Source organism: Megalobrama amblycephala, linkage group LG20 (assembly GCF_018812025.1).
Source record: "Megalobrama amblycephala isolate DHTTF-2021 linkage group LG20, ASM1881202v1, whole genome shotgun sequence".
Lineage (NCBI taxonomy): Eukaryota > Metazoa > Chordata > Actinopteri > Cypriniformes > Xenocyprididae > Megalobrama > Megalobrama amblycephala.
In genome coordinates, this window is record NC_063063.1 from 2295172 (window position 1) to 2322697 (window position 27526).

The 27526-nt window shown below is 41.2% G+C and overlaps 1 protein-coding gene across 1 annotated transcript in view; it reads right to left on the reverse strand.

The window, feature by feature from the left end:
• Window positions 1-3339: 3339 nt before the first annotated feature.
• LOC125255960 overlaps window positions 3340-27526 on the reverse strand; it is a 43896-nt gene continuing 19709 nt past the window's right edge. Inside the window, 22 exon segments of the mRNA XM_048171571.1 lie at window positions 3340-4321; window positions 5092-5211; window positions 5213-5238; window positions 5349-5617; window positions 8260-8315; window positions 8317-8447; window positions 8520-8591; window positions 9599-9625; window positions 9798-9933; window positions 10037-10129; window positions 10247-10525; window positions 10615-10739; window positions 10868-10997; window positions 11113-11208; window positions 11737-12015; window positions 18559-18683; window positions 18816-18939; window positions 19060-19155; window positions 25056-25334; window positions 25426-25550; window positions 25695-25812; window positions 25929-26021. Coding sequence (XP_048027528.1) covers window positions 3848-4321; window positions 5092-5211; window positions 5213-5238; window positions 5349-5617; window positions 8260-8315; window positions 8317-8447; window positions 8520-8591; window positions 9599-9625; window positions 9798-9933; window positions 10037-10129; window positions 10247-10525; window positions 10615-10739; window positions 10868-10997; window positions 11113-11208; window positions 11737-12015; window positions 18559-18683; window positions 18816-18939; window positions 19060-19155; window positions 25056-25334; window positions 25426-25550; window positions 25695-25812; window positions 25929-26021 — 3273 coding nt within the window. The 3' untranslated portion in view covers window positions 3340-3847.

Genomic DNA, 27526 nt, shown 5'->3' on the forward strand with positions numbered 1-27526 from the left:
TGTTAGCATTGATTTGTTGTCTATTTTTGTACATACACTACCGTTCAGATGTCTGGGGTTGATATGATTTTAACATGTTTTTGAAAGAAGTCTCTCCTGCTCACCAAGGCTGCATTTATTTGATTAAAACAGAATAGTAAGACAGTAATAGGCTATTGTGAAATCTTATTACAATTTAAAAAAACTGCTTTCAGTTGTAATATATTTCAAAATGTTATTCATTCCTGTGATCCTAAAGATACATTTTCAGCAGCCTTTCTTTGATGAATGGAAAAATAAAAAGAACAGGGGTGTAAAGTAACAAATTACAAATACTCAGATATCGTACTTTTTTGAGTAGTTTAAAAATTTGTGTACTTTTACTTTTACTTGAGAACATTTGCCAGCAGCCATATCACCCTGTAGCCCAAGACTGGTTGCCCACTGAAGCTAAGCAGGGCTGAGCCTGGTTAGTACCTGAATGGGAGACCTCCTGGGAAAACTAGGTTGCTGCTGGAAGAGGTGTTAGAGAGGCCAGCAGGGGGTGCTCACCCTGTGGTCTGTGTGGGTCCTAACACCCCAGTATAGTGATGGGGACCTATACTGACAAAAAGCACCGTCCTCCGGATGAGACGTTAAACCGAGGTCCTGACTCTCTGTGGTCATTAAAAATCCCAGGATGTCCTTCGAAAAGAGTAGGGGTGTAACCCCGACATCCTGGCCAAACTTGCCCATTGGCCTCTGTCCATCATGGCCTCCTAATCATCCCTATACACTGATTGGCTTCATCACTCTGTCTCCTCTCTACCAATAAGCTGGTGTGTGGTGGGCGTACTGGCGCAATATGGCTGCCGTCGCATCATCCAGGTGGATGCTGCACATTGGTGGTGGTTGAGGAGATTTCCCCCTTCAATATGTAAAGCGCTTTGAGTGCCCAGAAAAGCGCTATATAAATGTAAGGATTATTATTATTATTATTATTATTTTAAGTGATGTATCGGTAGCTTACTTTTACTCCACTATTTTCCCTCCGTTTGTGGTTGTTACTGGTTACATGTTGTTTTAATTTTATTTTTATCCATCAACGTAATTGGATCGAGTAATTGGTCTTGTGACTGTCGTCAAATCAAATTCTGCAAAACTTCAACCGCCGACCGCTGTTAATCATGGCTGCTGAATTGAGTCAATTCAGATATCAGCGTCTTCCTCTAATATGCTAAATAATATTGTAACACGGTTAGTAGATGTGGGAAGAAGGAGGCGGGAACCGGCGAACATTCAACGTAACTTTAATTCAAAATAAACAAAGAACAAAACGAAAGTAATGCCGGCAGACCCTCGCGGACGTCTGCCGGCCACACAAACATAATAAAACATAACATAAAGTCCAGGCCTGGTCCTCTCTCGTCCTTCACTGATGTCGCTCCTCCTTTTATGCTTCCGGAGCTCCTCCGTGAGAGACTCGAGGCCGGCACGCCTCGCAGGTGCCACGCCGTTCCCTCACGGCTCTCGCCCGCCCTGCTCGTCACAAATATATATATATATATATATATATATATATATATATATATATATATATATATATACAGGCCCGGATTAAGAACACATTGGGCCCTGGGGCTATAGCAACACCAAGGGCCCCCTTTCATCCGATTGCCATGCCACAGTGTCTTGACCACAAGAATTTTTTTTTATTATTATTGTTATTTTATATTTTTTACAAATCTCATTTTATCAAATCATTTTATATAAGCACAGGCACACTAAATATTCCATGCTATTTACATGAAGTAAAGTACAGCTGATTAATATTTTTAATGTGCATAATACATATTTTAAAATTGTATTGCATATATTGCTGACACAATAATTCTTTCCTCTGATTAACACAAAATAAACTATTTTGAAGAATGTGGGTAACCAAACAGTTGATGGTCCCCAGTGATTTCCACATTATATATTTTTTTTCCTACTATGGAAATTAATGGGGACCAGCAACTGTTAGGTTACCCACATTCTTCAAAATAGTTTATTTTGTGTTCAACAGAAGAAAGAAACTCATTCAGGTTTAAAACAACTTGAAAGTGAGTATGCGATGACAGGATTTTAATTTTTGGGTGAACTATCCCTTTAAGGACAAGGAACCGCATGCTATCTATTAGGATGCTGTCACTTTAAGACCTGCACGCGTCCGATTTTCTCAACTCACTTCAGACATAACCAACTGTGTTTATGTAAACCTTTTGTGTATTTGACAGTAGGATATTATAGCGCAATCAGACGCGAAAGATGAAGTCCAGTCAGTGGTCAGGTGCTGTTTGACAGGCTTAAGTGTGTGTGCACGCTTCGGGTGTATGGGGTCAGAAAAAGCGCATCTCAGAACAGCACACGAATGACATGTTTAACTGGCAGGGCTTTAAACCACATGCAAATAATGAACTATTGATTGCGAATAAGTGCAGTGTCCCGCGAGTAACTCTACCGCTGTGTTAACATGTGATGTGAATGTGTCGAGGTCGAGTTGTGATGGAGGCACCAGAACTGCAACTGATAGAATGTGCTTCAAAGGCAGATAGTGGAGACAACGACGGACATTGGTGTTCGACAAAAAACATAGGGAAGTTAATTCGGGATTTTTACATGGGTGATGATGATGAGAGAAAAACACTGACATTCTGCATTCAAACGGCAATAAAATCAATCGACTCGTCCCTGAAAATGTTGAAAACACCTTTCGTTTCCATGAGAAACAATTACCATCCGAATAGGACTTAACTCGTTATATATAAGAATAATGACTTGCTGCAGTTGCTATCTCACCTTCTTCAACGTGTAAAGCACGCAGATCGGCGACGGTGTCGGTGGGTGAAGATAATTGTGAGCTGCCGCTGCACGCGGGGTCTTCCACTGGCTCGGATGTTTTATGTGAACCGTAGTAGTTAGTTTTGGAATTTTTGCTGTAAGATTAGCATCCCTTTTCTCCCTTTCAAGCTTATTTTTCCTTTTTTTTTTTTTTTTGCGCATCACTTTTTTAATAATTTTGAACACCAGCGAGGCTGAACAAGCAAAAAAAGGCCAATTTCCCATTTTCTAGTCTACATCTAGGCCTACATGCGATAGCATAACGCAAAGAGGCGTTTTCCGATGTCATTTTGATTGGACGGTGATTTATCAGTCAGGCACGTTTTCCAATCAATTTTTCTTGTTATTTTATTAGACACAAATCAACCACCTATGACTTGTCAATCTCATTTCCTCCAGCCAATCACGGGCCCCCTTTACCCGCGGGCCCTGGGGCTTCAGCCCCACCTAGCCCTTATGTTAATCCGGCCCTGTATATATATATATATATATATATATATATATATATATATATATATATATATATATATATATATATATACACATTTGGTGTGAGGTTGGGGTGTGTGATTCTGAACTCTTGTATGAGTTTCTAAAGGTTTTTGAATTTGCACTGTTCCTATCATTGATATTTTCTGTGCAAAAATAGCATGCTCAGGCTCAGTGGCCTTACGCCTAATTTTAAATCTTTTTTATTAAACAATGATTATGGTGTCAAGTGAACTGAGAATAACTTTCATCTTCTCATCTCAATAGGCTATAGTCTTTCTGTGTTGTTTCGATACATTTAAAAAAAATGGATGATAGATATTCTTTAATCTTTCTGACAAACAAAATATAATGGGAATTACAGTATGTAAAATTTAGTTTTCTAAATTTATAAATTGTAGTGTACAGTATTTATTTTAAAGGGGTAGAATCCACAGCTCAGTACTCACTACTCATGAGTACTTTTGAAATAAGCTACTTTTTAAGTATTTTTTTGGTACTTTTTCCTCTACTCACACTACATTCTTTGGAATGTAATGGTATTTTTACTTAAGTAAATGTTTTCAGTAATCTTTCCACCACTGGAAAAGAACTTTTTACAAGCACTGCATGCTTTCTTGCCTAAAAAATGATAAAAAACAAAAATTAAAAAAATTGCTATAAAAAATAGAGAAAATGATATCAAAGAGATTTGTACAACAGATGCTGCAGAAGATGGAATATTTGTTTCTTTAACTATTGTTGTGGAAGGAGGAAGAGAAGAAGGAGGAGGATCAGGACAGGTGTAATTGTTGTCAGAATTGTTTCCAGCAGAGGTAAACTGCACAAAACCTGGAGGATCGCTGCACATGAAGGAGGTGATCCATTCCTGATAGCGGGATACTCTGGTGTAAACACCGGGATATTCAGGTCGAGCACAGCCAAAGCTAACGATACCGGACTGGACCCATACCGAGCTCTGATTGCTCACCATCGGACCTCCTGAATCTCCCTGAAAAATACAAATCAATGCAATCATTGTAGAAAGAGACATACACTGCTGTTCAAGAGTTTGGGGTCAGTAAGATTGATTTAAAGAAATTAATACTTTGTTTTACTCTATTTTTGATTAAATTTCATTTCAAAAACATTAAAATATATGGCAGAGGGCTGTTTCATTTGTTTGGACTTTTTTTCCCAAAAAGGTATATTTTAAAAGATTGTTAAGCTTGATCTTGACAATTATTGCTGTGTATTATCCTTGCAAAAAAATTCTTCTTTTTGCAAGATATTTTTTATATAAATTTTATTTTATTTATTCTTTTTTGGCCCATGACATCAATTCTCAATTAATCGTGGCATGAAACTGATTTAAGTTCATACAGAATGTTTTTGTGGTTAAACCATCCCATTAAACAATGCCCAGTTCCACCATTGCAGAATACAGCCTCTGAATTGGAGCATGTTATTTTATTTGAAGCACTCATTGTTTAATTTGTAAACACAAGTTTGAGGACACTAAAGCCACTTTACCACCATTGGGCCAAACCATTCAGGCAACAAATAAGTGACCGATCCTGAATTGTGACATCACTACATGCATTCTACCAACACGGTTTAGCCAACCATGCTGAGAATTCCAGGCCGAGAATGATTTGTAATTGTGCCGTACCGAACCAAGCTTTAGTGGAAATATAACTGGAACCATTCCTTACCGTTCTTATAACCATTCGAAACAACGGTGGAAAAGTGGCTTAAGGGAACTGAACAGGGTTTGTGTACCTGACATGAGTCCTTGCCTCCCTCCAGTAGACCAGCACAGATCATGTTGTCTGTTATTTTTCCAACTCCATAGAGACAGCTGCACTGTCTGTTACCAATTACAGGAACCTCCACTTCCTGGTAGAACATTAGGTGATGGGAGGGACACTGTAGGAAAGACATGAAGTTATTTACTCTATTCTGTTTTCGAATGGTATTGTGAAAGGTGTTTCATGTTGAGTTTAATGTAACTGAATGAACCAGAAATGAATTCTCACCTCTTCGACTAATGTTTCCCCATCCAGTGATCCAGCTGTCTGTGCCGTTGTTAAACACACTGCCATCAGCTGCTAGACACACGGGTCTGATGTAGTCAGTGAAGGTGATGGGAGATCTCAGTTTGAGCAGAGCGATATCATTGTTATTCGTACGTCTGTTGTAACTGGGATGTTTGATGATTAGTTTCACATTTTTGGACACTTCATTGGGGTTGAAGCCTTTCTGGGTCTGACGCCCCAAAACCACAGTTAAAGAAAAGATGGAATAACTGAGGAAGATAAAGAAATAGACAAAGAAAGTAGTCAAGATGAGTTTTAACCCTATAAAGCCTAACATCCTTTAAAAAAACAAAAACAATTACATTTATTTATTTATTTATATTTTTAAATGAAGAATTTTTTTTGTTGTTGTTGAGCATCATATTTGATATATCAGGCTTTTATGGCTTATATAGAACGATATTGTGAGAATATGGAGCTCACATCACCAACACTCTAAGATATTTAAATGTTTAATTTCATGATCAAAGCTCTGTAGTTTTAAAACATATAATGTGATACAATTTGAATGATGACTGAGAGATGAACAAATAAATGTTCCTCAAAACCTGATGTATCATATTCGGTACTCATATTTTAACATGAATTTTTCTAACAAAATTAAGTATGGATAATCAAGTAAAAAGCTGCTAAGATTGCTTCAGTTCAGTACGTTCATCATGACAATACAACCCCAGCGTTACGTCGGAACTGACCGACGAATTGGGGATCGCTTTGAGAGACCAATCTACTTTGAGTTGGTAAACTAAACGAGCCAATGGACATTGGCATTCAAACTTTGCTTCTATCCAGCGCACCGCCTCCACCCCTGCTCAGCCTAAGCAGCAGCTTCCACCTAGGCAGCAGGCGGCTGGTCACAATGCGAGTGCCTAGCCCGTCCAGGTCCCTGCCAAAGGCCTTAAACGTAAAAAGGGAACGCGTCCCTGAGACGGGCGACCTGGAGATGGAAGGAGCTGCTCTTTAGGAGATGGTGACCACAGAACTCCCTTCTTCGTGGGAGGGCCAGGTGGAGAATCTTTTGTTTCATTTTGTTTCTGTTCTGCCACTGGCCCCCCGGAGTCCAATGGTACCTACATTTTCAAAGAAAGAGCAGTTTCCTTTATCTCTTGGTTCACAAGAGGGCACGGTTGTGAGTTTGCGAAACTGTAAAAATGCCTTTCCACTCCCATGCCCCTCTACTATCGCCAGCGGGCATGTCTGTGGCTCGAGGACACCACCAGCCCTTCTCACGCACCCTCTGCCCAACCTTGAAACCAGGTAAGTGTTTCACCGCACACTCAAATCACACTTCGGGCTGCCTCAGTGCCTCCTGAGTCAGGTCTCTGTGTTCCGCCTCGCTGTCCCACCCCGTGTACATCTGTGGTCCCTTTGGTCCCACTTGCATGGTTTCTGGGAGTCTGGCTAGTGCTTCCCAGTTCGTCTCACTGGCTCATCTGTACAATCAGACTTGGCTACGCGAATTCAGTTTTGCCCAGTGCCCTCCCAAGTTCAGGGGCATCCAGTTCACCTATGTGCAGTGCAGCGATGCTCCGGTCTTAAGGGGAGAGATCGACGTCCTACTGGAGAAGGGCGCAATCAAGCTGGTCCCTCCAGCCGATATGAAGACAAGGTTCTACAGCCCCTACTTCATTGTACCCAAGAAAAGACAGTGGGTTACGGCCAGTCTTGGACCTGCGAACCTCGGGTCCTGCATAAGCCTCCATTCGAATGCATCCGTCCCCAGGATTGGTTCTCAGCAATCAAACTTAAGGACTTTCATGTCTCGATTCTTCCCATTCCTGCACTATGCGTTCGAGGGTCGAGCATATCAGTACAAAGTCCTACCCTTCGGGCTGTGCCTGTCGCCTCATGTCTTCACGAAGGTCACGGAGGCAGCCATTGTTCGACTCATAGAACGCGGTGTTTGCATCCTTAACTATCTCGATGACTGGCTGATTCTGTCCCAGTCATGGGATCAGTTGTGTGAACACAGGGACATGGTGCTCAGTCACCTCAGCCTGTTGGGACTTTAGGTCAACTGGGACAAGAGCAAACACTCCCCTGTGCAGAGGATCTCTTATCTCGTTATGAGCTGGACTCGGTCAACTAGACAGCGCGTCTTACAGAGGAGTGTGTCCAGTCAGTGTTGAATTGCCTGAATTCGTTCAAAGGTAGGACAGCGGCCCCACTGAAACTATTTCAGAGACTCCTGGGGCAGTAACACCGCTCTGATTGCTTTATATGAGGCTGCTTCAGCACTGGCTTCACGACCAAGTCCTGAGATTGGCGTGGCAGAGCGGCATGCACTGGGTGTCTGTCACCCCCTACTGTTGCCAATCCTTCAGCCCGTGGTGGAACCCTTCGTGTCTATGGGCAAGTTTGAACAAGTGTACATGCTGGGGTGCAATATGCCTGCCACAGCTGGGGGCCATGCACAATGGGCATTCTCTCAGGTCTGTGGACGGGTCATGTTGAAAATTCAAGTTGCTAGAATTAGGCTTGTGCTGGGCCGCCCATAATGGCAAATTTGAGACAACACTACCGTCACGCTTCTGCCGCAGGATATCGCCCATCTCCTCCTCTGATAGAAGCAGTACTTCGGCTTCATATCCCAGTGCTCATTGTGCACCGTCGAGTTAAATCGCTTCCGTGAATGGCGACTCCTCAGACCTTTTGCTCTGTCTCGTCCGTGCTCTGCAAACGTGGACAGAACTCAAAACTTTAGAACCTAACCAGCTCTACTCAAAGGCCAGCAGAAGGGAAAGGCTGTCTACAAGCAGAGGTGCCCACTCGCAAGCTGCCTTGCCCATCTGGGTTGCGAGCACACTATAAAAGTTTGCTTCCTCCTGGGCGCTGAGTTGAATGAGTTTACCTATCAACACAATGGGCAGCGGTCAGCACCCACTCTTTGTTGACGAGAGACCCTCCCCTCTGCACAGAAGTGACTTCCATTCAGAAGAATGCTTGCCTGCCATGGCCAGCGTCCAGTAGGTGAATTTGTAATAGGTGATGGTATCTGTTTGGTTAAGCATCCACCAAAGTTCGAGCAAAGATGACCTCCTATGAGAGAATCTCAAACAATTCAAAAATCACATTTCTTAATGTCAAAGTATTTATGTCTTTCACATCTACCATACATAATATTGCTGCTGGCGGTAAATGTGGGTCTTCCACACACCTGAGCACTGGGAAGATTATCTGAGGCTGCAAACACAGAAGACGATGTTGTATTACTCAAGAACTGTGAGTTGCAGCAGACGGCGTCATGCACTAATTTATTTTTTGAAGTGGACCCACATTTAAATCCTGATTCGGTATATACATTTTATGTAATTACTCAAGCAAAAAAAAAGTTATCCTAACTCCACATTAAATATTAACAAATGTTATTAATTCCTGAGATTATGATGCTGTATTCAAGCAGCCAAGCAAAAGGCATATTCACATACGGCTGACATTTTAACATATATAAATATTTCAGTAAATAATAAAAATCTAAAAAATTATAAAAGTTTATAAAGTTAATGATAAATACAGTCTGCTTTACAAATATTGGCACCCTTGGTAAATATGAGCAAAACTGACTTTTTTCTTTTTTGTTTTTTGTTTTTTTTTGCAATTTCTCCTCTTTCAAAGAATTAAAAAATATTCACAATATTCACAGGGTTCTATGGAGGAGTGGTTTCATATCTCTTCCCATATGTTCACCAACCTTATCAGGCATTATAGAAGAAGATCCAGAGGTGTTATCTTGGCAAAGGGAGGTTGTGCAAGGTATTAAATGAAGGGGTGCAAATAATTGTGGAGTACATATATTTAAGAAAAAAAAAATGTTTTAAGATGGGATTTTTTTTCTTTCAACTATTTGACTTTAATTAAAGTTTATATTATGTTGAATATTTTAAATTAATAATTTAAATACAAAAGATTAAAAACAGTGAATCTCACCAAATGGTGATGAGTTTTCAGCACTGATATATTTCACCATCACTAATAATTAAAAGTGATTAAAGGTAAAAATATTATTTGTTGTTTTGGAATTTGCATTCAAAGTTAAGCTGCCTCAAAAATCTGAGGGGACACATGCAGATTGAATGTACATTCTTCTATAGATACCGTATATTAAATGCACAATGATTTCACCAAAAACAGAGGCATCAACTACTTTTACTATAACTATAAACCAAATTGTCAATGTAAAATTAATCTACCTTGAGGGTTAGTTCTGCCACAAAATCCTGAAAAACAAAACAGATGTAGATGTTACATACATATATCTACCTATAAGACTTAAAACTCTCTTACACACACTATTTAAAGAAACAAACAAATGCATGTTGAGACAACAGTTACAAAATTATACATCTCAAATTTAAGTAAATGGCACATTTCATTAAGACACATATTTACCATTTCTTTCCGATGAATTGTCGACACGAAATACCCATCTACCCATGTCATTGACATTGCTTGTGTATGACAGGTTTGTGATGTCAGAAACAGGAATTGAAAGGAAATTAGTAGAGTAATTTGTGTCATAGCCGGACTGTTAATGAAGAAAACACAAAGAAAAAAACTCCATTAAATCTGAATACATTTCACACTGCTACAGACCATAAACTATTAACACATTTCCCACACTGCTTTACCTCTACAGCATAGGTGGAGGTGATATGATCATAATGCATGAATGTAAATGACAAGTTTCTTCCAGACACCAAAACCACTTGGAAAGTTGACTCCTGGAAGAGACCAGGAAATCCTCATTAATACAGGCATCATTCTGGACATACCATAAAGTTCAGTTCAATATAAATACTATGCAATAAAAGTGCATGCTAACTGAAAGAAAAACGTACTGATTCACTATTTCCAAAGTACGGTACTTTATCCCATGTAGCAATAAAAACCCACGAGGCAGAGAAGTTCAAGTTGGGATAATATTGGTTTATGTCTCTTGAAGCCCGATTCAAGAGAGGACCATCTGTTACTTGTCGGTAAGAGATTGTTCCTTTTTGTGAAATGTCAATGTCTGTCCACAGTGGAGCGATGATGTCTTTAGTCGAGTATGCAGGAAAATAATTGGGAATCCCCTGGGAAAGTGGCTCATCAAAGGTCAGGTCTCCATTATTATTCACCTGTAGGATCAAAATATATTATCTGTATTTAAGAGACATCATCTATGTGGAATATATATTAATGAATGTCATTAATGAATGCTTCTTACAAATATTTTGTCATACACACGGCCAAAGTACACAAATGGTCGCCGCAAGGGGATCAGTGGAGAACTTCCATCATCCGACTGTGGGTTTTTCTCATCCTCTACACCTCCATATGGGTAGAATATTCCTAATATTCCCAATAGTATCATTATGAGTGTTTCAAGATTTGAAGGAGGAAATTTTATAATGCATACTTTTTCTTTCATGTTATATTTCATGGCAATTTATGATGTTTATATTAAACAGTGAAGTTACCCTTAGGCCCGCTATCAACACGGAATACCCATCGTCCCGTCACATTGACATTGCTGGAGTTGGAGAGTTTATTTTCATCAGTAACAGGGATTGAAAAATAATTTGTTGAGTTTATTGTGTCATAGCCAGCCTGAGTAAACAAAAATCAATCATCACCAAAAATGCTTGCAGTACAATATATTTACAAGTTCTCTAGTATTATCTAAGTGTCAGACTTCAGAGATACGGTTCTAATTTTTTCTAACCTGAAACCATTGATTCGTAGAGGAGATATTTCCGTAGTTCATCATGACAAAAGACAGAGAGCCACCAGAGACCAAAACAACTTGAAAAGATGAACTCTGTTACAGAAACAGAAAATGATAATAGCTCATAGACAAAGAGTAATTCTGCCTTTATCCTTGTTTATGCAGTGCCTTATGCAGTTCATCTTCCCATTTATGTACTTTAATAATCATAAACCGATCCTTTAGAAAATATTTTTTTAAAAATCTCAAGAAATAAAAATTGCATGTGCTTTGTGTTGAGCATCATATTAGATATAGCAGGCTTTTATGGCTTATATAAAATGATACAGTGAGAATATGGAGCTCACATTGGAGGAGGAAGAAAAAAACTGAGCAAAAATATGCAGTTTGTTGCAGATGCTGATATTTATATGGCCAAAAAGTAAGATGAAATTCTGATAGCTTGTAAATCAATGAGATATTTATAACAGTATAACAGACTATTTACATAAAATGCATATAAATATCACTCCATATCTCCCAATTATGCAAAACTTATAATGCAATGCAATACAATGATGATTGAGAGACAAATAAACATTTAAGGTTTCAAAGTGCATGCTAAATGAAAGAAAAACTTACTGATTCATTGTTTCCAAAGTACGGTACTTCATCCCATGTAGCAATAAAAACCAACGAGGCAGAGAAGTTCAAGTTGGGAAAATATTTGTTTAAGTCTCTTGAAGCTCGATTCAAGAGAGGACCGTCTGTTACTTGTCGGTAAGAGATGGTTCCTTTCCTACTATTATCAATGTCAGTCCACAGTGGAGCGATGATGTCTTTAGTCGAGTATGCAGGAAAATAATTGGGAAGCCACTGGTAAAGTGGCTTATCAAAGGTCAGGTCTCCATTATTATTCACCTGTAGGATCAAAATATGTTATCTGGATTTTCAAGTAACATCATCAATGTGGAATATATATTAATGAATGTCATTAATGAATGCGTTCTTACAAATATTTTGTCATATACACGGCCAAAGTACACAAATGGTCGCCGAAAGGGGATCAGTGGAGAACTTCCATCATCCGACTGTGGGTTTTTCTCATCCTCTACACTTTCCATATGGGTAGAATATTCCTAATATTTCCAATAGTATCATTATGAGTGTTTGAATATTTAAAGGAGGAAATTTTATAGTGCCTACTTTTTTCTTTTATATTTCGTGGCTATTTATCATATTATTTGTATTAAACAGTGACATTACCCTCATCAGTCCCACCATCAACACGAAATACCCATCGTCCCAACACATTGACATTGCTGGAGTTAGGACAGCTTATTTGCATCAGGCGCAGGGATTGAAAAATAATTTGTTGAGTTTATTGTGTCATAGCCAGCCTGAGTAAACAAAAATGAATCATCATCAAAAAGGCCTTGCAGCGCAAGATATTTACAAGTTCTCTAGTATTATCTTAGTGTCCAGAGTTCAGAGATACAGGTTCTTTAATTCTTTCTAACCTGAAAGTGTTTAACCGTAGAGAAGATATTTCTGTAGTTCATCATGACAAAAGACCGAGAGCCACCAGAGATCAAAACAGCTTGAAAAGATGAACTCTGTTACAGAAACAGAAAATTATCCTAACATCTCATAGACAGAAATTCATAGTTATGCTTGATTCATTCTGCATAGCTGTAACTAAAAGCAAATCATCTTCCCATTTATGTGCTTTAATAATCATAAACAGAGCCTTAAGAAAAAAAAAAAAAAAAAATAGAGAAATAAAAATTGCATATATGTTTTTGTTACGTGAAGCTGGTGTAGAAGGATGAGGCAGATACGGATTTCCACAATCATGAACAATACTTTAATATACACAGGCAAGGAGTACCCAACATACACTTTAACAGAACATTAAGACGGACGAGGAGTGAAGGGAGTGAGTGCCATATAAAGGGAGTGCTGATAATAGTCCAGGTGCAGGTGATGAGTGATGAGGAGCTGACGAGGGAAGTGAGTGCAGGTGACGAAACAGGAGGATCATGGGAATTAGAGTCCAGGGAACAAGGGATCTGTAACAGTACCTCCCCCTCCCGGTAGGCGCGTCCTCGCGCCGTAGATGGAACAACCGGGAGGAGGGGTGGGCGCCCTGGAGACCTCAAGCCGGAGCAGGGGGAGGAGTAGACTGGAGTGGAGGTCTCCAGGGCAGGTCCAAGAACCATGGCGGGTCATGAGCCGAGGGCTGCCGCGGCGGGTCAGGTGCAGCGGGCTGCCGCGGCGGGTCAGGTGCCGTAGCCGAAATGCAGCCAAGCCCAGGTGGAGGTGAGGATCTGGTGGGACATGGAGATGCCGCAGGCTCAGCCAACTGAGACGCAGACGGGGCTCCAGAAGGCCGCAGAGGAGCCAGAGCGACAGACGACCAAAGGGGAGCAGGAGGGAGTGAGGAAGCCAACGGAGCGTGAGGGACGAAGGGACGAGGTGAAATCCGAGGAGTGCAGTCCTGGAGCGGCTGGAGCGGCTGGAGCAGAGGGCTCGCGGCGGCGGCTGGAGCAGAGGGCTCGGCGGCGGAGACCGGAGAACTTGGCTCGGCGGAGACCGGAGAACTTGGCTCGGCGGAGACCGGAGAACTTGGCTCGGCGGAGACCGGAGAACTTGGCTCGGCGGAGACCGGAGAACTTGGCTCGGCGGAGACCGGAGAACCGGGCTCGGCGGAGACTGGAGATGTTGGCTCTGTCCAAAAGTCTATTAGCCAAGCAGAATCATTTGAAGGCTCTTGACAGGCTGACGTGCGCTCAAAGGGAGCTGGAGATATTATATACGATTGGAGAGGGCTGGGGCTGCTTTCTTCTTCCTCCTCCGCTTTCTGGACCCAGCGGAGGAGTCCAGCATAGAACAGGCAGGAAGTTCGCTGGAGGGGCATGCGGAGGAAGACGGTGGCTGACTGACTGGCCCGGCCAACCGTGTTTCTGGATGGACTAGAGACAAACACCCATCCTGAACCCAATCAACATAGGATTTGGAGTCATTTAACCACAAAATGGAATTGATAGTTTCGCTTGAGAAACAATAATCGGGTTCACCAAAACGGATAGTGTCGTCGTCTAGTCCATCCAGAAACAGGGAGATCAAACATGCTTCAGGCCAGTCAGACAAAAAAGCGAGCTCAACGAACTCCTCCACATACCTCTCCAGCGAACGACCGACCTGCAGAAGCCCGATGATACGATCGCCGGCTGACAGATGAGAGAGAGGCGTAGAAGGAGCAGGAGCCAGGGAGCGGGGGAAAGTCTCCATTTTTGTTTGTGAAAATCCAGTCGGTATAGGTCCGTCTTTCTGTTACGTGTAGCTGGTGTAGAAGGATGAGGCAGATACGGATTTCCACAATCATGAACAATTCTTTAATATACACAGGCAAGGAGTACCCAACATACACTTTAACAGAACATTAAGACGGACAAGGAGTGAAGGGAGTGAGTGCCATATAAAGGGAGTGCTGATAATAGAGTCCAGGTGCAGGTGATGAGTGATGAGGAGCTGACGAGGGAAGTGAGTGCAGGTGACGAAACAGGAGGATCATGGGAATTAGAGTCCAGGGGAACAAGGGATCTGTAACAGTTTTTTGTTGAGCATCATATTTGATATATCAGGCTTTCGTGGCTTAGAATGATAAAGTGAGAATATGGAGCTCACATTGGAGGAAAAAACACAAACTGAGCAAAAATTAGCAGTTTGTTGCAGATGCTGATATTTATATGGCCAAAGAGATGAAATCCTGATAGCTTGTAATGTAAATCAATGAGATATTTATAACAGACTACTAACATAAAATGCATATAAATATCACTTTATATCCAATTATGTCTTAGTGAGATGATATTTAAATTCATAGTTTTATGATCAAAACTCTGTAGTTTTTATGGGAGCAAAACATATAATGCAATGCAATACAATGATGATTGAGAGGCAAATAAACATTCAAGGTTTCAAAGTGCATGATAATAGAAAGAAAAACTTACTGTCTCTGTCATTCCAAAGTATGGTACTTTATCCCATGTAGCAATAAAACCCCACGAGGCAGAGAACTTGGGAAAGTTGGGAAAATATTGGTTTATTTCTCTTGAAGCCCGATTCAAGAGATGAGCATCTGTTACTTGTCGGTAAGAGATGGTTCCTTTTCTACTATTATCAATGTCTGTCCACAGTGGAGCGATGATGTCTCTTGTCAGGTATGCAGGAAAAGAATAGGAATAATATTGGGAAAGTGGCTCATCAAAGGTCAGGTCTCCATTATTATTCACCTGTAGGATCAAAATATGTTATCTGGATTTTCAAGTGAACATCATCAATGTGGAATATATATTAATGAAATGTCATTAATGAATGCTTCTTACAAATATTTTGTCATATACACGGCCAAAGTACACAAATGGCTGCCGCAAGGGGATCAGTGGAGAACTTCCATCATCTGACTGTGGGTTTTTCACATCCTCTACATCTCCATATGGGTAGAATATTTCTAATATTCCCAATAATATCATAATGAGTGTTTCAAGATTTGGAGGAAATTTTATAGTGTCTACTTTTTTCTTTCATGTTATATTTCATGGCTATTTATCATATTATTTGTATCAAACAGTTATGTTAACTTCCTTAGACCCACCATCAACGCGAAATAACCCATCGTCCCGTCACATTGACATTGCTGGAGTTGGACAGCTTATTTGCATCAGGCGCAGTGATTGAAAAATAATTAGTTGAGCCTATTGTGTCATAGCCAGCCTGAAAAAACAAAAAGTAATCATCATAAAAAAGGCCTTGCAGCACAAGATATTTACATGTTCTCTAATAATATCTTAGTGCCAGAGTTCAGAGATACAGTTCTTTAATTCTTTCTAACCTGAAACCATTGATTCGTAGAGAAAATATTTGCGTAGTTCATCATGACAAAAGACAGAGAGCCACCAGAGACCAAAACAACTTGAAAAGATGAACTCTGTTACAGAAAAAAAAGGAAAAGAAAATTATCCTAATATCTCATAGACAGAATTCCATCTTTATGCTTAATAATCTGCAGTGCCTTAAATAAAAGCAGGTCATCTTCCCATTTATGTGCTTTAATAATCATAAACAGAGCCTTCAGAATTTTTTTTTTTTTTTTTAAATCTCAAGAAATAAAAATTACATATGTGTTTTGTGTTGAGCGTCATGTGATAGTGAGAATATGGAGCTCGCATTGGAGGAAAAAACACAAACTGAGCAAAAATTTGCAGTTTGTTGCGGATGCTGATATTTATATGGCCAAAACGTAAGATAAAATCCTGATATCTTGTAATATAAATCAATGAGATATTTATAACAGACTACTAAGATAAAAAGAATTTAAATATCACTCTATATCTCCCAATTATGTCTTAGTGAGATGATATTTAAATGCTTAGTTTTATGATCAAAGCTCTGTAGTTTTTATGGGGGCAAATCTTATAATGCAATGCAATACAATGATGATTGAGAGACAAATAAACATTCAAGGTTGAAAGAAAAACTTACTGTCTCTGTCATTCCAAAGTACGGTACTTCATCCCATGTAGCAATAAAAACCCACGAGGCTGAGAAGTTCAAGTTGGGAAAATATTTGTTTAAGTCTCTTGATGCCCGTTTCAAGAGAGGACCGTCTGTTACTTGTCGGTAAGAGATGGTTCCTTTCCTGCTATTATTAATGTCTGTCCACAGTGGAGCGATGATGTCTTTAGTCGAGTATGCAGGAAAAAAATTGGGAAGCCACTGGGAAAGTGGCTTGTCAAAGGTCAGGTCTCCATTATTATTCACCTGTAGGATCAAAATATGTTATCTGGATTTTCAAGTAACATCATCAATGTGGAATATATGAAGAGTTTCGTTGCAAAACGAGATTACTCCGTTTTTAACAATTTTGTCAAAACATGTTTATTATTATGTTATCATGTTATTATTTTGTTTTATGGTGCTACTTAGCTGTATTTTTTAAGTTATGAAGGTTTAAATCAAAACAAACCAACTGCAGTTGAATTGATATTAATTGGAATGCACAACCAAAAAACAAGATTTTAATTTTACGAGAAGTTATCTCGTTTTGCAACGAAACTCTTCAATTATATTAATGAATGCCATTAATGAATGCTTCTTACAAATATTTTGTCATATACACGGCCAAAATACACAAATGGCTGCAGCAAGGGGATCAGTGGAGAACTTCCATCATCTGACTGTGGGTTTTTCTCATCCTCTACACCTCCATATGGGTAGAATATTCCTAATATTCCCAATAGAATCATTATAAGTGTTTCAATATTTGAAGAAGCAATTTTATAGTGCCTAAATTTTTCTTTCATGTTATATTTCATGGCTATTTATCATATTATTTGTATTAAACAGTGATGTTAACTTCCTTAGACCCACCATCAACACGAAATACCCATCGCCCCGTCACATTGACATTGCTGGAGTTAGACAGCTTATTTGCATCAGGCGCAGGGATTGAAAAATAATTAGTTGAGTTTATTGTGTCATAGCCAGCCTGAAAAAACAAAAAGTAATCATCATCAAAAAGGCCTTGCAGCACAAGATATTTACAAGTTCTCTAGTATTATCTTAGTGCCAGAGTTCAGAGATACGGTTCTTTAATTCTTTCTAACCTGAAACCATTGATTCGTAGAGATATTTCCGTAGTTCATCATGACAAAAGACAGAGAGCCACCAGAGACCAAAACAACTTGAAAAGATGAACTCTGTTACAGAAAAAGAACATTATCCTAATATCTCATAGACAGAAATCCATTTTTATGCTTAATTAATTCTGAAGTGCTTTAATTAAAAGCAAATCATCTTCCCATTTATGTGCTTTAATAATCATAAACAGATTTAAACAGATACATAAACATAAACATAAACAGATTTTTTTTTTAAATCTCAAGAAAAAAAATCAATGTGAAATCCCATTTGTTTTGTGTTGAGCATCATATTTGATATTTTAATAATGCAATGCAATACAATGATGATTGAGAGACATATAAACATTCGAAGTTTGAAAGTGCATGCTAAATGAAAGAAAAACTTACTGTCTCTGTCATTCCAAAGTATGGTACTTTATCCCATGTAGCAATAAAAACCCACGAAGCAGAGAACCTCAATTTGGGAAAATATTTGTTTATGTCTCTTGAAGCCCGTTTCAAGAGAGGACCGTCTGTTACTTGTCGGTAAGAGATGGTTCCTCCTCCACGATTATCAATGTCAGTCCACAGTGGAGCGATGATGTCTTTAGTCGAGTATGCAGGAAAAAAATTGGGAAACCACTGGTAAAGTGGCTAATCAAAGGTCAGGTCTCCATTATTATTCACCTGTAGCATCAAAATATGTTATCTGGATTTTCTTTTAACATCATCTATGTGGAATATATATTAATGAATGTCATTAATGAATGCTTCTTACAAATATTTTGTCAAATACATGGCCAAAGTACACAAATGGTCGCCGCAAGGGGATCAGTGGAGAACTTCCATCATCCGACTGTGGGTTTTTCTCATCCTCTACACCTCCATATGGGTAGAATATTCCTAATATTCCCAATAGTATCATTATGAGTATTTCAATATTTGAAGAAGGAAATATTATAGTGCCTACTATTTTCGTTCATGTTACATTTCATGGCTATTTATCATATGCTTTGTATTAAACAGTGATGTTACCCTCCTTATCAACGCTAAATACCCATCGTCCTGTCACATTGACATTGCTGGAGTTGGAGAGTTTATTTTCATCAGCCACAGGGATTGAAAAATAATTAGTTGAGTTTATTGTGTCATAGCCAGCCTGAGTAAACAAAAATCAGTCATCACCAAAAAGGCTTTTGGAGCACAAGATATTTACAAGTTCTCTAGTATTATCTTAGTGTCAGTGTTTAGAGATACAGTTTCTCTAATTCTTTCTAACCTGAAACCATTGATCCGTAGAGAAAATGTTTGCGTAGTTCATCATGACAAAAGACAGAGAGCCATCAGAGACCAAAACAACTTGAAAAGATGAACTCTGTTACAGAAACAGAAAATTATCCTAATATCTCATTGACAGAAATCCATCATTATGCTTGATTAATTCTGCATTTATAACAGTATAACAGACTACATAAAATACATATAAATATCACTTTATATCTCCCAATTATGTCTTAGTAAAATGATATTTAAATGCTTAGTTCCCTTTCGAAAGGGTACTCGAGCTGCGTCATAGCGCTAGGGGAACGCCTCCGCATGAACCAGTGTCTGAAACACATATCCAGTCTTGGCAATAGCTTTGTCTAAATATCCGCACTTGCAGTCTTTGCACTTGACCACTTGTCTACTTACATGACGTATTTCCTGTATTTGGCAAAATTGTTCAAGTGGGCATGAAGACCGCAAGTGTGTGTAGAACTTTTGATTGCCCGATGGGACACACTTATAGGGCCCTATTTTAACGATCTAAACGCAAAGTGTAAAGCGCACTGCGCAGGTGCACTCAGGGCGTGTCCAAATCCACTTTTGCTATTTTAACGACAGAAAAACGGTCCGTCCGCTGGGGCGCATTTTTGAAATGGGTTGTCCCTATTCTCTTAATGAGTAATGGCCGTAACGTTCAATAAACCAATCAGAGTGTCATCTCCCATTCCCTTTAAGAGCGAGATGCGCTCGCACCATGGCGGATTGCTATTTACATGGCGGAATTTGTTGGCGGAAAAGCTGAACGCTTTTCAAGCGAAGAAACCAATCTGCTCGTGCGATGAGTCAGTTAATATATACAGTATGTGTGTGTATTGGCACGATTGTTCAATTAATTAGCCAATTTCGTTCATCATTATAAGTAGTAATAGGCTAAATTGAAAATAGGTAGCCTAATTCTAATACACGCAATGACTATTCATCATTACATTCTTATATTTATGTAGCCTACACAATAATATTCTTTTACACTGTAATCCTTTTGTTTTTAATATTTGGCATGTTTGTGTGATGCGCATCCCTGTGTGTAATAAGCAAAGTCAACGCGCACTGTGGACGCGCCCAGAGGCGCGGTTTCTACCAACACGCTCTAACAAAAAAATATTGCGCCATTGACTTTAGACTTTAGACCAGGTTTGAGTTGGTCTATGGCGCAGTCTATTTTCAGCTCCTTAAAATAGCAATGCGCCGGCAATGCGCCTGAACACACCTCTTTTTTAGACCAGCACGCCCATGGGCGCACTAACTGGCGCAAATGCATTTACTAATTTAAGGACGTGGCGCTGAACGGGAAAACGCGAACGGCGCCGGAAGCAAACACACTTGCGCTGCACCTTGCGTCGCATTGCACCGGGTGTATTATAGGGCCCATAGTGTTACAAAAAAATGCAAGCGTTTACAGCTTTTTTTGTTTTAATTATTATTTTCAATCCTCTGCATTTTAAAATACACTTCTAAATGTCTGTTCAGTGGTCGCTATGTAACTAACAGATGACACAATTTTAAAATTGTGGTGCTTCTTTAAGTAATAAAAAGCAGTTGCAATTGTTGTACAAAATACACATAGCCTACTCATCTTTGCATCAATAAAATGTGCAACACTTTATATTTTACTACCAAACTATATAATTAATTTTAACTTACAGTCGTATGTTTTCCTTGACATCTCGTGATTTCGGGGCATGTGAGTTCCCGAACATAATGCATTATGGGATACGCTTAGCTCAGAAGCGGTATTCAAGATAGTGTGGGTTTAGTGTGCATTAAGGGCACTGCACTTGGGCTTTTTTAAGACATGGGACATTCTTGCGCACTTACTTCCTGTCGCGTGCACGAGATCTCAAGTGGCCAAGATGACAAGTGTGGGTATTTGGACAAGGCAAATATCATATTGACCGACGTCAGCCCATGACATCATAACAATGCGACCCGCACGTATATAAGGGGCGCCCAAATAACGTCATCCTCTTATCGGCCATGACCCAAATGGCACACTTCTATGCACTTTCAGTCTTGTGGACTTACAATAGCTGCCGCATGCACGTGTCCGTTAAGTCCACGAGACCGTAGGGTGTCCCATTTGTCAATTTTAGGCTTCAGAAGGGTGCTCGCAAGTGCCCCCTTTGCGGCCGATATGCACCCTCGATGTGCATTTTTGCTGAGTCCACCCTGGTGCAAGCTCCACGGCAGACTTCTTGCCGACAGTCAAGGCGACGTTACGTCACGAAAGTGCGAACTCGTAGGATGGCCATGAGTGTTTAGGGTGTCATTTGGGACAGGGCCATCATCTTCAGGGTCTGTCATGTGTGTAGCACTATCTGGCAAAATGAAATGCACAGAGAGGATTATTAAGTGTGTGGATCCAGTGTGACGGGGCACCAGGTTGACCTGCTGAGCGACTTAGACCAGCAGCATTCAAGACGTGCATGCTGCTGAGGTTTGAGTCCTCAACCAGACAGGTTGGGCCTGGCCGTCCCGACCCGAGAGCCGTGGACAGGGCCAGAAGGCGAGTGTTGCCTATTGTGCACCCCTTCGCAGAGGGACTGGACACAGAGAAGGCGATACTCTAGGAAGTAGAAGGATCTGAGTGAGGTGATCCTTCAAGAATGCAGTCAGCATCATGGATGGATCTCCTCACTCTGAGGGTGATCAGAACTACCCTCTCCGTTCTCCTTTAACCCCAGGTGCTTCTTACATCAGGCCTGTGGTTGATGGTCTGCCAGTTAAAAAATGGCTTGATAGTGAGAAGACCCTTTCAGGCTTGTGGGGTGGAGGACCACACATTGTGAATGGTGGTAGGTCGCCACCTTGTGGCCGCAGGTGGAACTGTTACTTGGTCTTTTTTAATTTTAAATATTAAGTATTTCTTTATAGACCTATGTTCCCTGTGTAAGATGCGCTCTTTTTAGGCTTTATAGAGTGGTGGACCATCACGGTTTCCATGGTGACAGGTCGCCACTCTGTGGCTGCAGGTTGAACTATTCTTAGATTTTTTTCTGTAAAACAAAGGAGAAATAGAGTGTTAAATACTAATGTATTTTTTACATCGCTGTCACCTGTGTAGGATTTGCTTCTTTTAGGCCCTATGGGGTGGAAGACCTCACATTCTTCATAGTGAGAGGCCGCCACCCTGTGGCCACAGGATGAACCGTTTTAAGTCTTTTAAATAAAGTCGGCATGAAACGGAAGTTGCGATTGTCTTTTCTTCTCTACTGTGATGTCTATCCGAGTAAAACGGCATCTGAAATGAGAGGGTGGGACTTGATTGTTTTTCTTGATTTGCGAGATAGACTGATTGACTGACGGTGCATGTCCATTGGTGCGGCGGGGTAAGAGCAAGTGTTTTAGGTTCACTCTTATGGAAGTTGAGCCTTATGCTCGCGCGTAAGTTAAGTGTGACGCTCAACTTCTATAGGAATTAATCTAAAAACGCTCCGGTTGCTTGCTCTGCTCTAGTGGACACACAGCCTGACTGACTGAGCGTGTCCTCAGGTTCCTTTCCATGTTTGAGGGTACTGTACACTCCAATGACTGGCATCAGCGGTGGTTAATGCATTAATCTCTATAAAGTGAAGCTTACCCCAGCGACAGCATTTACCCCATACATATGCTAGCAATTCCAGATAGCTCCACCCTCGCGCTATAGCATGTGACAGGAAGAGAAGATGAGTCGTTTTGAAGGGGAAGAGGAGATTCATGTTTTTGATTAAAGATTATGAGGACACATGAATTTTTAAAAAATAATTAAATGCACGAATAAATTATTGATAATATATACTACAATATTCCATAAAAAAACAAGAATTGTCCATTTTGATTTAATGCCGACTTTAAATACTTCTGTAATTCTAGACCGCTGTTACCTGTGTAGGAAGCGTTTTTTGGGCAGAAAAAATAAAAGGTTTCCTGGTAGCTTCATTATTTTTAACAGATGGTAGGCCTTATCAGGCCTCTCTGTGTTGAGCCCCCATCAGTGCGGATGTTGTAGCAACAACACACACTCTGGGTAGTTGGCCTTAGCAGGCTTCCCTGTGAGCGAGTCCCCAGCACTTTGGGTATGTGACAGCTAGCAGACGTTTGCTGTCAGGTAGCAGGCCTTGGTGGGCGTCCGTGTGGGCGAACCCCCAATGTTTTGGGGCTCTTAGCAGCTAGCAATGACTTGCTTTTGGATAAGTAGACCTTAGCAGGCCTCTTTGTGAACGAGTCCCCAGTAGTGTGGGTACTTTTTAGCCCCGTCTTGCTGGAACGTGGTAGCCAGAAGATTTGCTCGGGTTGTTGGCCTTAGCAGGCCTCCCTGTGGGCGAATTTGGGTTCTTGGCAGCTAGCAATGGCTTGCTATCAGGCCTTAGCAGGCCTCTCTGAAGGCCCCTAATAAGTGGGTGCATGGCAGTTAGCAATGACTATATTCAGCCAGTGAATGTTTGCTATCAAGATGTGTGGCTTTAGTAGGCCCCTCAGAAGGCGAATTCCCCACAGTATGGTTATTTCTCTGCCAGTCAAGACTCTATGCCAGGTAGTTGGCCACTGTAGGCCTCCCTGATGTGAGTCCCCAGCAGTTAGGTATCGGTCAGCAAGGTCATATTGTCAGGTAGTTGGCCTTTCCGGCCCTCCTGAGACCTCACGTTACTATGTGTAGCTGGCTTGGCCATCTAGTTCACCTTCGCATTCTAGCCCATAGCCTGGCTGACCTAATAGGTCGAGCTTTTGACTTCCCTTGCTCTGGGGTAGATTTGAGTACTTAGCTCCCTAAGTCTGGTCAGAGGTTGAAGGCTTCTCTCGAGGCCTCCCAGTTAGATCAGCCCTTAGGCTGTGAACATTCCCCTCGCGAGGGTTCCTTTCTAGAGTGCACGGCCTCCATAGTGCCTTGAAACTTAGGTGTTTTGTAGATCCTAGGATCGAGCAGATTTACTCCTCTCACTTGCAGGGGTCGATAGCACTTCGCTGAGTCCTGCTTTCCAGGATGCCTGTCTATAAGATCCGGTCTGAGTTGGTCTACTGCCCTTTCTGCAGTCCCTCTTTCTGGATGTCTCTTCAAGAGACTTCTGTGCCTAGAGACTCTGTTTCTGAGAAAACAGGTTGTTGGCAGACTAGGTTACTAGTTCAGCTAGAAGCCAGGTCAGCCTCCCTGGTGGTATTTGGGTTGACTTCGGGCCCCTAGCCACGCTGCCTTAAAGGGACCCCTTCTGTGGAAGTGGTTGGTTCCAGGCCTATGTGCGGCCTTGGAATACCTTCATGTGTAAGATATGGAGGCCGCTTTGAAGCTTATAGCTGAGGCTTTGACCGCTGGGAGTGCTGTCACTGACAGCTCGTTTGTGACCCATAGGGTGAGTGGGTCTGGCATTTCATTTGAATTTGCCAGATTCTGACAGTTGTCACTGCCATGGTTGGCATACACTCCCCTCAGCATGGCAGCATGGGTATATCACTCCCCTAGCGTGTTTAAGGGACTGTAAGCAGGTGGGCCCCGAGGTATGGCTAAGAGATGCAGTGTCTCGTTCCCTGTTCTCAGGGAACCATGGTTACATGCGTAACTTGAGACGTTCCCTTTCTAAAGGGAACTTGACGCTGTGTCTCTTAGCCATACCTAGGGGCCCGCCTGCTTACAGTCCCTTCAGACGATAAATGGATGACATGTTATTTAAGCACCCCTTATATACGTGCGGGTCGCATTGTTATGATGTCATGGGCTGATGCCGGCCAATATGATATTGCCAAGATTGGATATGTGTTTCAGACACCGGTTCATGCGGAGGCGTTCCCCTAGCGCTCTGATGCAGCGTCTCGTTCCCTGTTCTCAGGGAACCATGGTTACATGTGTGACCCGAGATGTTTTATGAACAAAGCTATGTAGTTTTTATGGGGGCAAAACTTATAATGCAATGCAATACAATGATGATTGAGAGACAAACATTAGAGATTTGAAAGTGTATGCTTATAGAAAGAAATACTTACTGCCTCTGTCATTCCAAAGTATGGTACTTTATCCCATGTAGCAATAAAAACCCACGAGGCAGAGAACTCCAAGTTGGCAAAATATTTGTTTATGTCTCTTGAAGCCCGTTTCAAGAGAGGACCATCTGTTACTTGTTGGTAAGAGATGGTTCCTCCTCCACTGTTATCAATGTCTGTCCAAAGTGGAGCGATGATGTCTTTAGTCGAGTATGCAGGAAAATAATTTGGAAACCACTGGGAAAGTGGCTCATCAAAGGTCAGGTCTCCATTATTATTCACCTGTAGGATCAAAATATGTTGTCTGGATTTTCAAGCAACATCATCAATGTGGAATATATATTAATGAATGTCATTAATGAATGCTACTTACAAATATTTTGTCATATACATGGCCAAAGTACACAAATGGCTGCAGCAAGGGGATCGGTGGAGAACTTCCATCATCCAACTGTGGGTTTTTCTCATCCTCTACATCACCATATGGGTAGAATATTCCTAATATTTCCAATAGTATCATTATGAGTGTTTCAAGATTTGAAGGAGGACATTTTTTAGTGCCTACATTCTTTCATGTTATATTTCATGGCTAATTATCATATTCTTTGTATTAAACAGTGATGTTAACTTCCTTAGACCCACCATCAACGCGAAATACCCATCGTCCCGTCACATTGACATTGCTGGAATTAGACAGCTTATTTGCATCAGGCGCAGGGATTGAAAAATAATTTGTTGAGTCTATTGTGTCATAGCCAGCCTGAAAAATCAAAAAGTAATCATCATAAAAAAGGCCTTGCAGCGCAAGATATTTACATGTTTTCTAGTATTATCTTAGTGTCAGAGTTCAGAGATACGGTTCTAATTTTTTCTAACCTGAAAGCGCTGATTCGTAGAGGAGATATTTCTGTAGTTCATCATGACAAAAGACAGAGAGCCACCAGAGATCAAAACAACTTGAAAAGAACTCTGTTACAGAAACAGAAAATTATCCTAATATCTCATAGACAGAATTCCATCTTTATGCTTAATTCTGCAGAGCTTTAAATAAAAGCAAATCATCTTCCCATTTATGTGCTTTAATAATCATAAACAGAGCCTTCAAAATTATTATTTTTTTTTTTAAATCTCAAGAAATAAAAATGTTTGGTGTTGAGCATCATATTTGATACATCAGGCTTTTATGGCTTATATAGAATGATATAGTGAATATGGAGCTCACATTCGAAGAGTAAAAACACAAATTGAGCAAAAATTTGCAGTTTGTTGCAGATTGTTACGTCCAAGTGTGTATAAGGCCCAAGGACGAAGGCGAATATGAGGAGTAGTATTTAATCACAGAAACAGGCAGGAAACACAATATGCACATCAAACATCAACGAGAACGGACGAGGAATGAAGGAGCACACAGGGTATATATATATATACACGTGATAAACAAAGGGAACTTAAGATAATTCACAGGACATATGTGAAACAAATGACTTTCTCCTGCGACGCTGCCAGCCGCGGTGGAGAACCAGATGGATCCAAAGAGACACGGAGCCTGGGTGACACTGAAGGTCCATGGTGGAGCTGATGGCTCATGGCACTGAAGTGGAGATGGGGATACAGAAGACCGCTGTGGAGCCAGTGCGACCGAGGATAATGGAGGAGCTGGAGGGAAGGCGGAGCCCGGTGGAGCTGGAGGGATGGAAGGCAGAGGTGCAACCGGCAGACAGAAATCCCGAGGTGGAACCAGGGAGATGCCTGACCAAGGCGCAGCCGGTGAGATGAGGAAGCCTGGTGGAGTGGGTGGGATGATGTGCCACAGCGGAGCTGAGGGTGCAATGAGCCAAGGCGAAACCGACGGATCAAAGGACTCAGGTGGAGTCTGGGGTTCTGTGGCTGGAAGTGAAGACAGGGGATCCTCACGCCAAGGCCATACTGGAGACTGGAAGCCCCGCGGGGAATTTGCAGTACTGCGAGGAGACGGCTGAGGAGGAGATGAGGAACAGACAGGAACCAGAGGAGTAGTAGCAGCTGTGGAAATATACTGGTCAAATAGAGGAGGGGGGAGAGGGAGGCTGGGCGGGCAATCTGCAGACATAGCATAAGCTGACTGGGCGCTGGGTTAGGTGGAGCGGTGCTGATAGGCTCGGCTGGGCCGATGGTGAATGCCGAGTTGTTGTTTATCAGCACCCACTCCACACATGCAGCAAAATCTTCACGAGGGATAGTGAGTGAGGCAGGCCAACTCCAAAATGTCCATGGTGTGTACCTCCAGGGAGCGGTCCTTCTGCTCCAGGCATAGTAGGGCAACAGCAGGATCCATGATGACGAAAAAAAATAAACAAAAGAAAACGCGCAAAATTAACTATGTTGGTCTGTTCTTCTGTTATGTGCACGTGTGTATAAGAAGGCCCAAGGACGAAGGCAAATACGAGGAGTAGTATTTAATCACGGAAACAGGCAGGAAACACAATATACACATC